The sequence below is a fragment of the Ammospiza nelsoni genome, chromosome 17 (genome assembly GCF_027579445.1).
Source record: "Ammospiza nelsoni isolate bAmmNel1 chromosome 17, bAmmNel1.pri, whole genome shotgun sequence".
Classification (NCBI taxonomy): Eukaryota; Metazoa; Chordata; class Aves; order Passeriformes; family Passerellidae; genus Ammospiza; species Ammospiza nelsoni.
This window is the reverse complement of record NC_080649.1, coordinates 14,855,996-14,870,464: the sequence shown is the minus strand read 5'-3', so window position 1 is coordinate 14,870,464 and position 14,469 is coordinate 14,855,996. Positions and strand designations below refer to the sequence as shown.

The window sequence follows — 14,469 nt, the reverse complement described above, 5'->3', positions numbered from 1 at the left end:
CATCTGTGCTAACTGTGCCTATGGAGTGCAGCACAGGTGACAAGTGACACCCCCTGAGCATCCCAGAGGGTGACATGAGACATCAGTGGCCAAGACCACTGTGCTGAGGCACATCTCTAAGCCCTGTTCTGGCTCTGTCCTGCTCCCCACAGAGGGACTGTGGCTGCTGTTGGTCACTCCTTTATCTGCCAGGCTTGGCTGTGGCTGAGCTGCAGCTGGGAGCCCAGCCAGGGGAAGCAGCTGATTCTCCTTCAGAGCAGAGACTTGCACATCAATAAATGTCTCATTACAGATGCTTTCTTCACCCTCTTGGCTCTCATTTCCTCTTTTCTCCTGCTGGCTGGAAAGCTGCCTGGCTCCTGTGAGAGCTGAAGAATGCTGGAACAGGGGCTGGTGCAGCTCTGTCCTTGCAGGTGAGGTGCTGGACAGGCCATGTATTTTCTTCAATGTTTATCCTGACCTTCCATGTCCTGCTCTGGCTCTCTGTGGGATCTGTTTCTGTAGGTCCTGTTGTGGCTTCCAGGGACATGTGGGTCCTGTTTGAGTCACTTTGGAAAGCATCTGCCAACTGTCAAACCCAGCTGAGAGGAGAGGAACCACTTCCTTGGGGTAACACAGCTCAGGGCAGGGCAGTTTGTTCACTGAACTCCCAACACGAGAAAATGCTGATTGTGCTCTAGAAAATCCATGGGAAATGGTGGGTTAGGATGGGATTCTCCTTTCCCAAAGCTCCATCATTACCCAGAAATAGGCACAGCCAGGATGGGGGTGGGTCAGGGTGCCTGCTGAAGTTTGGGATTGTTCACTGGGGCTTTCCATAGTGGCACAGAAACCCTGGAGCTGTTCCTACAACCAGTGCTGCAGGAGCAGGAGAGCCCCTCCAAAGCATGACCCTCCCTGCTCTGCCTGCAGCTGCTGCTGCTTGAGTCAGTTCTGGGGAAGAGTAAAAGCAAAGCAGCTTGTTCTGCCTGCAGCACCAGCCCAGGGCATGGACAGAGCCTGACCTGCTGCAGTGAAATTCTCATTCAAAGCCTGGCCCCAGAGCAGCAAGAGCCAGCTTGGTTTCAGGGTTGGAGATGAGCTCAGCAGGGAAGTGCACATGGTGCAAGGAGTTTTACCTGAGCCTGTGGGGGTCTGTGATGGGAGCAGAGGAAAAGGCAGCAGCTGGAACATGAGGGAAGGAAACCCACAGAGAGAACTGGGTAAAAGCCATTTCCCATCCATACCTCAGCCCTGTTCCACTTCCCAGTGCCCTTTGCAAGGCTGACAGCACCAGCTCAGCCCTGACCCCTCAGCCCACCAGAGGGGAGCTCAAAGGCTGGGGAAAGGCCCCTGGGCTGAGCACAGGCCCTGCAGGGACTGGCTGGGCTGGCACCAGTGCTGTGGGAGCACAGAGCCCATCCCTGTCAGTGGCATGAGGCCACAGCACACTGAGGCACTCATCCAGATCCTAACCCAGCATTTCCCCTCAGCAGGACCACAAAGGCTTGGAGGGGCTGCTCTGACTGCCAGGCTCTGGGCTGGGGGTTTGGGGTGTTTCTCCCAGTGTGACCTGCCAGAGGACAGGCACTATAAACCCTGCAGCCTCTCATCCAGTGCACAGTCACAGGCACCAGCCTGGCTCCACTGAACACCACCCAGCCAGGCTTCTGCTTCAGTGGGGAGCACAAAACCCTGCACAGGGCAGAGACAGGGGCATCTCTGCTGCCTTCACCTCCTCCAGCTCTGACACCCAAACCTCCCCTCCATGCTGCTGCCCAGGCTATTTTTGACAAGCACCTGCAGCCTCCTGCCTTCAAGGGCCCCAAGAGGAACAACAGACAGCTTCAACATTTATTATTACACTTTAACACAGTTTTGGACAGAGGAGAAGCAGCAGAAACCAACATGCAAAGCAATTAAAAGTCCCCAGGGGCTCGAGGAACAGCAGGCACAGCTCAGCTCCTGGCAGGGTCTGTGGGGGCCCTTTCCCTGCAGCTGCTGCTCCATCGTGCCCCAGAGCAGGACAAGGTCATGGCAGACACCAAACCTACACACACAGAGAGGAGAGGACGGGCTGGGATTGTGTCTCAGTGAGTCAGGTCTGTATCTGACTGGAATCCAGCACATTCCAGCCAGGAGACTGTCTGACCATCCTGAGTGGGAAGGGAGCTGTGAAGATTATCAAGTCCAATTGTTATCATCAAGTCCAACTTCTTAAACGTTGTCTGTGCCAACAGGGAAAAGAGAGATCCTTTGGGAAGAGGTGCTGGCTTCCATAGCAAGTCAGGAGATGAAGCTCAGATGTTTCACCACAAATTTCTTGTGTCAGAGCTGGCATCTCTTGGAGCCGGCAGCTCTTCTAACTGCCTGTGATGGATGTCAAGGCCAAAGATTTGCACAGCACTGGAGAAATCTTTGCCAACACGTGGAAATGGATGTCCCCAGAAGGAAGAGGTGCATCAGGCTTGACTGACCCTTGCAGACAACACAACAAAGCTCATCCACGTGCTGTGCAGAGCCTTTATGTCCTCCTGCACCTCTTCCTTTGGCAGGCCTCTGCATCCGAGCCGCACGAGCTGTCCGAGTCGCTCCCCGAGGATGAGGAGGAGGAAGGCTTCGACGTGCTATAGTTCATGCTCAAGACCCAGCCCAGTTTGTTGTGCAGCACCTGTTTGAGTCCTGGGGGCAGGGGCAGCACCTCCAGCGTGTCCACGTAGTCGGGCAGGAGCTGGCGCAGGCGGAAGCAGCACAGGTACTGCAGGGACGTGCGGCTGGCGCAGGACCTGATCACCTTCATGCTGCTCTTGGCCGCCGTGGAGCACACCATGGGGTAAAACTTCTTGTTCTGCAGCTTTGTGGCTGCCACCCCTGCCAGGGCACAGCACCAGGGAGGGCATGTTAGTTTAGACACAGGGATCTCCCCCCTCCCACCTACCCCAAACCCATTAACTGTAAAGCTGTTGGGAAAAGCTTTCCAAAATCCCAATCTATTAAACAACAAACATGACCTTCCTCCCACTCACTTCACACCTTGCTTTCCCAGTGTTTTCTGCTGCAGCCAGACTCAAGGTGCTCCCACCCCATCTCTGGCTCTCACCTATGCACTTGCGGTTCTTGAAGAAGGTGAGTGTCCCGTGCCATGTGTCCAAATGCACCCCAATAATGGAGCCTTGGCCAAACCTCGAGGAGAAGTTTGTTTTGTCCCCCTTGTGGTGCAGCAGTCCTGAAAATACACCCCAAAAAAAGGCATTCTGTGGAAAACTTGCACTCCAGAAATTCATCTCAACTGCCATGCTGCTGGTACAGCCTCGCTCAGTGCCAAAGACATCCCTGCATTTCTGACCCCTGCCCTCCCATCCCAGAGGGGCTGGTGGAAAGGCAAAAGTGAGGTTTTACAACTCTAGAGCACAGGGAGCAGCACTGGAACCCCAAAGGGCTGATGTGACAGTAATACCCTGGTGCCCTGGCAGGGTCCCACACCAGCTCTAAGGGCTCTGCTGAAAGTGGGCTGTGATGGTGTTCACAGGGGTCTTAGGATGAGGGAAGAGATGAGAATGTTCACTCCACGTTTCAGAAGGCTGATTTATTATTTTATTATATATATTATATTAAAACTATACTAAAAGAAGAAAGGATTTCATCGGAAGGCTGGCTAAGAATAGAAAAGGAATGATAACAAAGGCTTGTGACTGACTGAGACAGTCCAGACAGCTGGGCTGTGATTGGCCATTAATCAGAAACAACCACATAAGACCAATCACAAATGCATCTGTTGCATTCCACAGCAGCAGATAACCATTGTTTACATTTTGTTTCTGAGGCCTCTCAGCTTCTCAGGAGAAAAAATCCTAAGGAAAGGATTTTCCATAAAACATCTCTGTGAGAGTGGGCCAGGAGAGATGCTCCAAGGGCTGCGAGCTGCCAGCAGCTGCTCTGGTGTCCCTAACAAAGGGATTCACTGCCTGGTGGCACCTCCTGTGCCACTGCTGCCCACCCAGCCCCCCTGGCTGTGTTACCTGTGTAGGAGAGGCCCCAGCTGTCCTCATCCTTGCCCAGCAGGCTGCAGAAGGTGTGCCGGTACTTGTCCAGGTTCACATCTGATGTCCCAATCCCCACCATCTGCCAGGCAAAGCAGGGAGGGACAACATAAGCTCGGTGTCTTTTCAAACAAGACACAAGCAAGATTCCACCTCCAGTTCTTCCCTCCTCTTCTTGGCTCAGCCCAAAACACCCAGAGGGGCTGGTGAAGCCAAGGCAGAGGTTTCAGGGTGGAACTGAAGGCTCCCAGCTCTGATTTCCTTTGCTAAGTGAGGAGGCAAAGGTAAAATGCTGCACAAGGTCCCTGTCCTGTTCATAGAGTCACAGAATGGTTTCAGTTTGAAGGGACTGTAAAGTGCATCTCATCCCAGCCCTGCCATGGCAGGGACACCTCCCACTGTCCCAGGCTGCTCCCAGCCCTGCCCAGCCTGGCCTTGGGCACTGCCAGGGATCCAGGGGCAGCCACAGCTGCTCTGGGCACCCTGTGCCAGGGCCTGCCCACCCTCATTCCCAATATCCCATCCATCCCTGCCCTCTGGCAGTGGGAGCCATTCCCTGTGTCCTGTCCCTCCATCCCTTGTCCCCAGTCCCTCTGCAGCTCTCCTGGAGCCCCTTCAGGCCCTGGCAGGGGCTCTGAGGTGTCCCTGGAGCTTCTCCTCTCCAGGTGAGCACCCCCAGCTCTGCCAGCCTGGCTCCAGAAGGGCTCCAGCCCTTGGGTTGTCTCCATGGGCTCCCCTGGACTCTCTCCAGCAGCTCCAGGTCCTGCTGCTGTTGTTCCCCAGGGCTGAGCCAGCTCTGCAGGTGGGGTCTCATCTGAGGGGACAGAATCCACCCCCTCCTGCTGCCCATACCAGGACTCAGCCCAGCACAGGGGGCTTCTGGGTCCTCATGGCCAGGCCACGTCCAGTTCTTGTCCTCCATCCCTCCATGTCCTTCTCCTGGGGCTGCTCTCACTCCAATCCCTGCCCAGCCTGGATTGGTGCTTGGGATTGCCCTGACCCAGGTGCAGCACCAGCACTTGGACCTTGTTCAATTTTATTCCCATGGCCCCAGCTCTCCAAGCCCCTCTGGATGCCCCATTCCTCCCCTCCAGGTGTCACCTCTCCACACAGGTGAGTGTCAGCACCAGTCTGGCCAAGGGTGCCCTGATCCCACTGTCCATGTCCCCAGCAGACATGTGAAACAATTCTGGTCCCAGTCCCAGCCCCTGAGCAATGTCACTTGTCACTCACTGGTCTCTGTTGACTCCCAACTCTTTGCCTGTGCTCATCCAGACAATTCCATACCCACCAAGTGGTCCCTCTGTCTCTCCAGGTTAGAGACAAGGATGCCATGCAAGGCAGCACCAAATGCTTTGCACAAGTTCAGGCAGATGAGATCAGTTCCTCTTCCCTCCTTCACCAGCATTGCAACCCCATCACAGAAGGCCACAGAATTCCTTAATGAAGCCATGATGGATGCCATCAATCACATCCACTCTTTGCATAGCTTCCAAAGGATCTGCTCCATGTTTGCCAGGCCCAGAGGTGAGACTGCTCAGCCTGTACTTCCCCAGATGTTCCTTATTTCCCTTTCAAAAAATGGGGGTTATATTTCCTTTTTTCCAGTCACTGGGAACTTCACCAGACTGCCACATTTTCTCCAGTATGACAGATAAAGGCTAAGCCACTTCATCCACCAACCAGCTCCCTCAGATCCCAGGGATGCATCTCCTCAGCTCCCCATGGACTTGTGCACTTCCACACAGCCTCAAACCTCACTGCCATGGTGGAACCTCATCCTGCCAGCCCCTGTCCAAACTCCTGGGCATTTCTGGTGCCCCACACGTACCATGTCAGTGCCATACACTGGGGAGGTCATCTTGATCTCCCAGAAGTGCTGGCCCTCTGCCAGCTCCTTGTTGCCGCGGATGGCGGCCGTGCCACAGCTGTACTCCATGTGGAAGTTCACCTTGCGGTTGTCACACGTCAGCAGCGTGGCCGTGGACTTGTTCACCTCATCCCACACCCAGTCAAAATCTGTTGGGGAAGCACACAGGGGACAAGGATGGGCAAAGACACTCAGGGAATAAGCCCCAAGCCAAAGCACAGCAAGATATTTGTTTTGAAGGCCTGTTAGTGGGTTTGTTTCTATTTCTCTTATTCTTTAAGAGGATAAATCTTAAGCTGTGCACATCAGAGAACTGCTTGAGGTCTGAACTACTCTGCAGTGTCCCACCAGGGATGGATCAGTGCTCCAAAGCTGTCAGCATTCACCAGGCCAAATTCTGGGTGACACTGGGCAGAGCCTCCCTTCTCCCCACCCTCCTCATGGGATCAAGGGGTGGCTCTGCCCTGCCACAGGCTCTCCCCCAGCCCAAGCCCACCCTGTGCCCTGAGCCAGGCACCCTGCCAGCCCCTGCAGGGATCAGGAGGGCCCTAAGCAGGGCTCTGTATCACTGGGGCCTAATCCAGATCGGAAAGCAGGTCCCAGGGGTGAGCGCTGACGCCGTGACAGCATCAGCCCTGAGCCTGAAACACGACAGCAGCCAGGGGCTGGTAATCCTCTGTGCCTCAGGGTGTACACACAGGGATGCTGGGACAGGAGCAGGACACTGCAGGGGACGCCCTGTTGCCAGCCCGGGGCCTGCAATGCCACCATGGCATTCAGCAGCCTAAATAGGAAATGCCTAGTCATGATGACTGGACCTTGGAGCTCCTCTCCCCCCTCCAGACCCTTGCCCTGTAAGACTATAGGTCACTTTCCTTTGACCCTCACTATTGGACAATTCCTAACACCCCTGTACCCTATATGAAGGGCTGCTTTTACCCAGCTCAGCAGAAGAGCTGTCCCTGAGAACCTTGGCAGAAGAGCCAATAAAGACATGGCTGTGGAACCTGACACAGCCTTCTCCTCTCTCTCCCTGTATTACCAGATGGAACGTGCCTGGGCTGGTCTGGCCCTTGCTGCTTGACCAAAGGTGGCAGCCGTGGTGGTTTCACCTCAGAGACACCTTTGGCTGCCTGGATGCTGCAGCTGGGTGCTTGGGACAAGTCCAGGCATGCAGGAGCTCAGGTTTACCTCTGGCTGAGAAGCTTAAGGCAAGGTGAAGGAAAGGAGTTGGTTCTGCTGGAGGGTTTGGATCCAGAGCTTTATTCCTGGCCCACAGGCCTCTGAATGCAGCAACAGCTCCAACAGAACTCCCTGAGCCCGTGCTTGCTGTGTCTTTTACCCCCAGGGAGAGGGAGAGGGAAGGGGTAGGGATCCCACCAACCAGGTAAGGGGGGGTGTCTCAAGGAACAAATGACACCTGGATGGCCAATGTCCCCCAGGGCTGAGAGGCATCTTTTGAACTTTGCCAATCACACAAAGCCCTTTCTGGAATGCCAAGATTGATGGACAGCCCTTAGCAGGAGGCAAGGAAGGGGAAGGGAGAGGTTATGGCACACCTGGTGAAGGAACTAGGATAGCTGAAACAGGCTATTACACTGCACCACAACATCCCTGCATCTGCCTAAGGCACCCAGCAAGCAAAGAGCTGAAATCACACAATGAGCTGATAATCACTAAAAGAGCTGCTATCATCTAAGCTTGCTAAGGTAGCCTGCAGCTGGGAGCTGCTTGGGAACTCAGGCTGTGCTGAACAGGACTGTGTTATCCAGACCCACTGGGGACACCCCAAAACCCAGCAGAGGCCCCGTTATCCCCCATCCCCAGCCCCTTACACTCACACTCATCCTCCTCTCCGCAGCGGCAGTCACGGACACGGTGCAGGGCGTGCAGGCTGGAGCAGTAGGGAGCTTCACTCTGGTTCTCACAGTTGCAGTAGGACTCTCCAGTCACAGGGATGGCACTCGGGATGGAGGGAGACAGGGAGGAGAACTCTGGCTCCGAATCTGAGTCGCTGTGCTGCTGGGGAGAACAGGAATGGTCACTGCTGGGTACCCTGGCCATGGCAGCCGGGCTGGCAGAGCTCCCTGAGGGCTCTGCTGGACATCCCCAGGCCTGTGTCACACAGGGAGAGGCTGTGCCCATGGGATCACCCTGCCCTGGGACATCCCCAGGCCTGTGTCACACAGGGAGAGGCTGTGCCCATGGGATCACCCTGCCCTGGGACATCCCCAGGCCTGTGTCACACAGGGAGAGGCTGTGCCCATGGGATCACCCTGCCCTGGGACATCCCCAGGCCTGTGTCACACAGGGAGAGGCTGTGCCCATGGGATCACCCTGCCCTGGGACATCCCCAGGCCTGTGTCACACAAGGAGAGGCTTTGCCCATGGGATCACCCTGCCCTGGGACATCCCCAGGCCTGTGTCACACAAGGAGAGGCTGTGCCCATGGGATCACCCTGCCCTGGGACATCCCCAGGCTCCTGTCACACAGGGAGAGGCTGTGCCCATGGGATCACCCTGCCCTGGGACATCCCCAGGCCTGTGTCACACAAGGAGAGGCTGTGCCCATGGGATCACCCTGCCCTGGGACATCCCCAGGCCTGTGTCACACAGGGAGAGGCTGTGCCCATGGGATCACCCTGCCCTGGGACATCCCCAGGCTCCTGTCACACAGGGAGAGGCTGTGCCCATGGGATCACCCTGCCCTGGGACATCCCCAGGCTCCTGTCACACAGGGAGAGGCTGTGCCCATGGGATCACCCTGCTCTGGGACATGGACAGTGCCTGCTGAGCCTCAGGGACCTGTCAGCACTCTGCAGTGCAGGTACAGCCTGCGTGCCTGCCAGGGACACAGAGCTGTCACAGCAGGGTGACAGCCCAAGTGTACAACACACACATTCTGAAGGAAATGCTGTGCTAAAGTTTTGGCTTTCACCAGGCAGGTTCCAGCCATGGCAGAGCTGAGCACTGCTCTGGAGAGGCTGTGAAGAGGCACAGGAGGAGAAGGGGCAGACAAAGGGAGCCAGGTGAGCAGCATGGCTGCAGCTCCTCAGGCCAGCACTGTAGACAGGCCCACAGGGAACCCAGGGCAGGATTAAAGAGCTTTTGTTTACTTTCATGAACACAAAAACCTGATTTACTGTTCCCCAGTGCCAAGAGACCACAGTGATCCTGGACTGGACACAGTGAGAGCCACAGCCCAGTTTCACTCCTGTGTTATGGTGTTGCCTAAGGGATTCTCTTACCACTGGTTGCAGAGTTACTCCAGGTTTATGTGCTGCTCACGTGTACCTACTTGTTATTAACCATGGTCAGGAGCATTTAATGACAAAAATCTTTTGAACTCATGTTCTTGCAGATGTGTAAGACAGGGAATTGAAACTGCTTGGGCTTACATACATACTACCCAGGCCTGCTCTGGCCTGCAGGGTTCTGCCTTTCCTAACTTCTAACTTTCCCAAGTACTGCTGCCTAGAAATCCTGTCATTCCCCTGGCTGCAGGGACAGAAAACTGCTCATTTTCAGGGAGCACAGTGCCTGGGTTTGGACACTGTGCTCTGGCAGAACCTCCTGGTTTCAGTGTGGCTCTGAAGCTCCTGGAGCAGCTCCTTGTGTCCCATCACAGCACAGGGACCTCAGCTCACACACTGAAGGATTAGGGAAATAGGGAAGGATGGCAGAGGTGAGTCAGTCACTCCTTGCACTGTTTTACTCTTGTTCTCCCTGCTGTGTTCCCATCTCCAGCACACCTGGACCAGGTTCAGAAGTGAGGCTCACACTGCAGAGCAGGAAATGTGAGGACATTTCAGTCTGAAGATGCTGCCCTGCAAATTCCACCACCATCTCCAAGCCCCTCACAGTCCAGGAGGGAGCACAGCCAGCCTGATCAGGGAACTGATCCACTTCAAACACTTATCTAAAGCTCTGCTTCCAAAAAAAATTTATAAAAATATGGAGGGGCTTGACAGCTGGTCTGCAAGCAAAGCTGAGTTAATAGAAGAAATAATGATTGGTGATTTTCAGGTGTATCCATACCAAAGAAGACAAGGCCATTGGCATAGAAACAGATTAGAAAAGATACATGAAATTTTTGTAATTTTTGTAACTAGACTACATGCATAAGTAGATGTGTATATGAGCCTTAATAAATTTCTGTAAAACTTTTGCTAATTATATTGATGCTAATTGCTTTGCACCAATGAATATAAGAAGTTATTGTGATGTAGTTAATGACTTTAGATCGTGCTTTGGTAAGAGTATATAAGCTAGAGAACATGCAAAATAAAAAACTTTTTCTTCTTGGACCCTGATCATGTGTATGTCACGTCCAACCTAACTACAACATAAAAATACTGTATGTATTTTATGTATGACACACCCATTCTATGCTTGAAAAAGTTTTTAGTTTAGTATCAATATTGACCATTACTGAATCCTTCCTGCTTTTGGCCAGTTCAGACTGGGTATCAGGGGCAGGAAAACACTCCCTGTTGTAGGGGGATAGAATATAAGAAAATAAAGATAGTGTAGAAAGTGATCTTACCCCTGGGCCAATTATCAAACATTAGGAGCAGGCCTGACTTTAAGAGTTCACACTGTAAGCAATGAGAAGAAGATGCTATAAAAGAGTGGGGTGGCTGGCTGAGAAGGGAACTGGGGTCACTTGGCTGCTTTAAGAAGAAAGAGTCAGTGCTCAGAGGAGCTGCCCATGAAAAACACTAAGAAGGTGTAGGAGCATTGGGGGATAGGACAGTCAGCACAGAGACAGAGATCTCTGCAGCCAGGTCAGGAACTTGGGGTTTATTGCAAAGGGCCTGGGGGCAGGGCCCTGCTGGGAGCTGCCAAACACAGCTCAGAGCAGGCTGAGAGAAGAGAGGGGCAGAGAGGATGAGAGGGTGAGAGAGTAAGAGGGTAAGAGAGCGAAGTTCCCATTACAATACAATAAATCTTCTTCTGTGTTGAATATTCTGATTCTCACTAACCAATCTAGTACAATATACAAATCCTACAGCATTTCCATACAGCCTGTAAGAATCATTACATCACCATACTGTGTTACATTTTAAACCCTAAAAACTCCTCTTTGGGCCCCTTCTGCCAAGCCAGTAGCATCGGCTCTGACCCTTGGGCCTGCCTGCAAGCAGAGGGTGTTGTTCCATCAAAAGGGGATCACCTTCAGCTGGCCATACCATTGTTTTCCAGTTGTTCAGTAACTGAGGGACCTCAAAGCTCGCTTTTATTTCAATCTCACTTATAGTTTCTATATTCTCAAAATCTTTTGCCAGGCAATCATATCTATAAGGCTTTCCTGTTTCATCTTCCCCAGCAGAAGGTAAGAAACTTTTGCAATAAGGAGACACCAGCATGGACCTCCTGCAATGAGATGACACCCCCATGGCAGCCAGAGCCCCCAGCCCATCCTACCTGTCCGTCAGAGTCGTAGCCCCAGCCCCGTGCTCCGGCCCGGCCGTCGGCCTCGCGCCGCACCCCGCTCAGGACGAAGCGCCAGGCCCGGCTGCTCCGCGGGCGCCGCGCCATGCTGCCCCCACGCAGGTAGGCTGGGGAGGAACACAGGGATGGTTACACTGCTGCCACACCTCTGGCACCTCCCCGGGTCACCAAACACCCTGGGGAACCAGCACAAGATCAGCAAAGGAAGTTCCGTGTCGCAGACAACTTTACGAAAAATCCTTTCCTTAGGATTTTTCCTCCTGAGAAGCTGGGAGGCCTCAGGGACAAAATGTAAACAATGGTTATCTGCTGCTGTGGAATGCAACAGGTGCATCTGGGATTGGCCCATGTTGGATGTTTGTAATTAATGGGCAATCACAGTCAGCTGGCTCAGACAGAGAGCTGAGCCACAAACCTTTATCATTCTTTCCTATTCTATTCTTAGCCAGCCTTCTGATGAAACCTTTTCTTCTATTCTTTTAGTATAGTTTTAATGTAATATATATCATAAAATAATAAATCAAGCCTTCTGAAACATGGAGTCAGATCCTCTCTTCCCCAACCCAAGAACCCCTGTGAACACAGTCACAGTTCTCTGCACATAAAGAGCCTCTGCAAACTTCAACCTCTTTCTCCACCCAGGGTCAGCTCCTCCCTGAGCCAGTGCTCAGCTGGCCCCAGGAACGCTCCCAACATCCAGCTGTGGTGGCAGCAGCTGCCCCTCTGCAGGAATGGGGTCCTGCAGCCACCTCCCACCTGGCCTGGGGAGCTTCAGGGCTGTCAGAATCAGAGTCCTTCGGGTTGGAAGGACCTCCAAGCTCATCTTGTTCCACCCCCTGCCATGGGCAGAGACACCTTCCACTACAACAGTGTGCTTCAAGCCACAGCCTTCCTTGTACGCAGTGACCCTGCAGCAGCTGTCCTGGCTCCTGTCCCAGCCCCTGCAGCCTGTCTGTCCCCAGGGAATGCTGCCCACCTGCACTGCCCCAGGCCCTGCAGCCTGTCTGTGTCCAGGGGAGGGTGTCCACCTGCAGCTACCCTCTGATGGAAGACTTTGCTCTCAGTGCTTGGAGAGGAAGAGAAAGCACTTTCCTGCACACTGGAAGGAAACCAGGGTCGTGCCAGACCTGTCCCAACTTGCCTCAAGGACAACAGGCAGAAGGGAAGTGATGGCTCAGGTTTTAGCTTTTATAGTTTTGAGATTCTGTGCTGCTTTAGTGTGCACTTCTGAGCCTCACATTAGGGGATGGTGAGCACTCTTCACAGAGTAAGGAGACAAAACAATTCCTTTTCTAGCTGGGGACCAAGGACAAATGATCCAAATTTCAGGCCCAAGAGCATAAACAATATAGACTGAAGAGAGAAAAACAAGGAGGATGGGACTGCATGGGCTAAAGCTGGAATTGGACAATTAACTCCAATATGCAAATGGAGCAGAACTCATAAAAGTGAGAGACCCCGTGACTGGTTGTGCATTTTGTGACCACTTTGGTTCACCTTGGGTGCTGCCCTGGCTGGGCTCTTGTGCTGCCCAAGGTGCATCCATTGAGGCCTCCTAACAAATCCCTGCTTTATTCTGTAACTCTGCCCAGTCTCTGTTCTGGGGCAGCCTGCACAGGGCATCAAGGGGAGGGCTGCAGACTCTGGGCTCTGGGCACACAGCAGCCTCAGGCCTTGCTCCCAGCTCTCTGTGCAGCTGGAGATGCAGGAGTTTCCTTCCTGCCCTCCCAAGAACAACCCAGGACTCTGGCAGGTGTGGAAGGGACAATTCCAGCAGTAGAAACCCTTCTCCAGCTTTGCTGAGCACCCACAGCAGCCCAGCAGAGCTGCCCTGCTCCTGAAGGCCCTCAGTAAGGCTGGGGCTCAGGTCCAGCAAAGAGATCCCAGCACCAATGGCAGAGTCACACATGGAATTGTTATGGCTGGAAAAGATCTCTTGGATCAACGAGTCCAACCATTCCCCCAGCACTGCCGAGGCCATCACGGAACCATGTCCCCAAGTGCCACATCCACACAGCTTCTGAATACCTGCAGGGATGGTGACACCACCACTGCCCTGGGCAGCTGTGCCAGGGCCTGACCACTCTTTCCATAAAGAAATTTCCCCAATATCCAATCGGAACCTCCCCTGGCACAGCCTGAGGCGATTTCCCCCTGTCCTGTCCCCATTCCCTGGGAGCAGAGCCCGACCCCCCCGGCTGTCCCCTCCTGTCAGGAGCTGTGCAGAGCCACAAGGTCCCCCCTGAGCCTCCTTTGCTCCAGGCTGAGCCCCTTCCCAGCTCCCTCAGCCCCTCCTGGTGCTCCAGCCCCTCAGTGACCAGAGCTGCCCCAGGACCGGAGCTGTCTCAGCAGTGCCAGCACAGGGCCGGTCCCTGTCCCGTTCCCGCTGTCACAGCGGCGCTGCCACCAAGAGCCGCTCACCCCTGCGGGGCCCTGGGCTCGCTGAGGCCTTTGCGGGAGGGAAGCGGTGCCACAGCGTGACCCGCACAGCCCCGGGACCGAGCGGCGCGGGGGGACCACGGCAGGGATCCCGGCCCGGCCCGGCTCGGCTCCCGGGCCGCGGCAGCAGCGGCTCCACCGAGGGCGGGCAGCGCAGCCCGGCTGTGCCGCCAGCTGAGGCCGCCGGACAGGGCCGGGCCAGGCCAGGCCAGGCCACAGCGCTTGGGTCGCACAGCCCCAGCCCGCCCTCAGCCAAATCCCAGACCCGGCTCGCGGCTCCGGCCCGTCCCCCCAGCCCCCGGCCCACCTGCCCGGTCTGACCCGGTCCGGCCCAGCACTGCCCCGGCCCGGCCCGCGGCGCTCTGACCTACTTTCCTCTCCCGGGACATAAACAATCCCCTCCCGGCACCGCCCCCGAGCGCTCATTGGCTACGACCGCGCCGTGCCCCCTTTGCCATTGGCTAAGCGCTCTGTCACTCACACGCGGAGGAGGACGAAGGGGGCGGGGTCTGAGAGAGCCCGATTCTATTGGGTGCCCAGTGTGCCAATCGCCAGAGAGCGGCGCCATTGGGCGGCCGCTCGTGAAGGGAAAGCACTAAGCCTATTGGCTGATGCGAAGGGAGCACGAGAAGTAGATTGGCTGTAAAGCTCTGGAGGGCGGGTAGTCCGGTGAAAGTGCCCCTTGAG

At 54.9% G+C, this 14,469-nt stretch overlaps 1 protein-coding gene across 3 annotated transcripts; it reads right to left on the bottom strand.

Annotated features, from left to right (window-relative positions):
* Positions 1–1,813: 1,813 nt before the first annotated feature.
* Positions 1,814–14,158, bottom strand: SPSB3 (splA/ryanodine receptor domain and SOCS box containing 3). 3 transcript variants are annotated; one of them, XM_059484579.1, is made up of 7 exons: positions 14,090–14,158; positions 11,317–11,450; positions 7,731–7,911; positions 5,851–6,038; positions 3,999–4,101; positions 3,080–3,205; positions 1,814–2,850 (listed from the first exon to the last, which is right to left on the bottom strand). In XM_059484579.1, the coding sequence occupies exons 2-7, from the start codon at positions 11,428–11,430 to the stop codon at positions 2,504–2,506; spliced, it is 1,059 nt and encodes a 352-aa protein (XP_059340562.1). In that variant the 5' UTR covers positions 11,431–11,450; positions 14,090–14,158; the 3' UTR covers positions 1,814–2,503. The 3 variants fall into 3 exon arrangements, with proteins under 3 accessions (XP_059340562.1, XP_059340561.1, XP_059340563.1); XM_059484578.1 differs by having other exon boundaries at positions 7,725–7,908; XM_059484580.1 differs by having other exon boundaries at positions 7,731–7,908.
* Between the last annotated feature and the right edge of the window lie 311 nt (positions 14,159–14,469).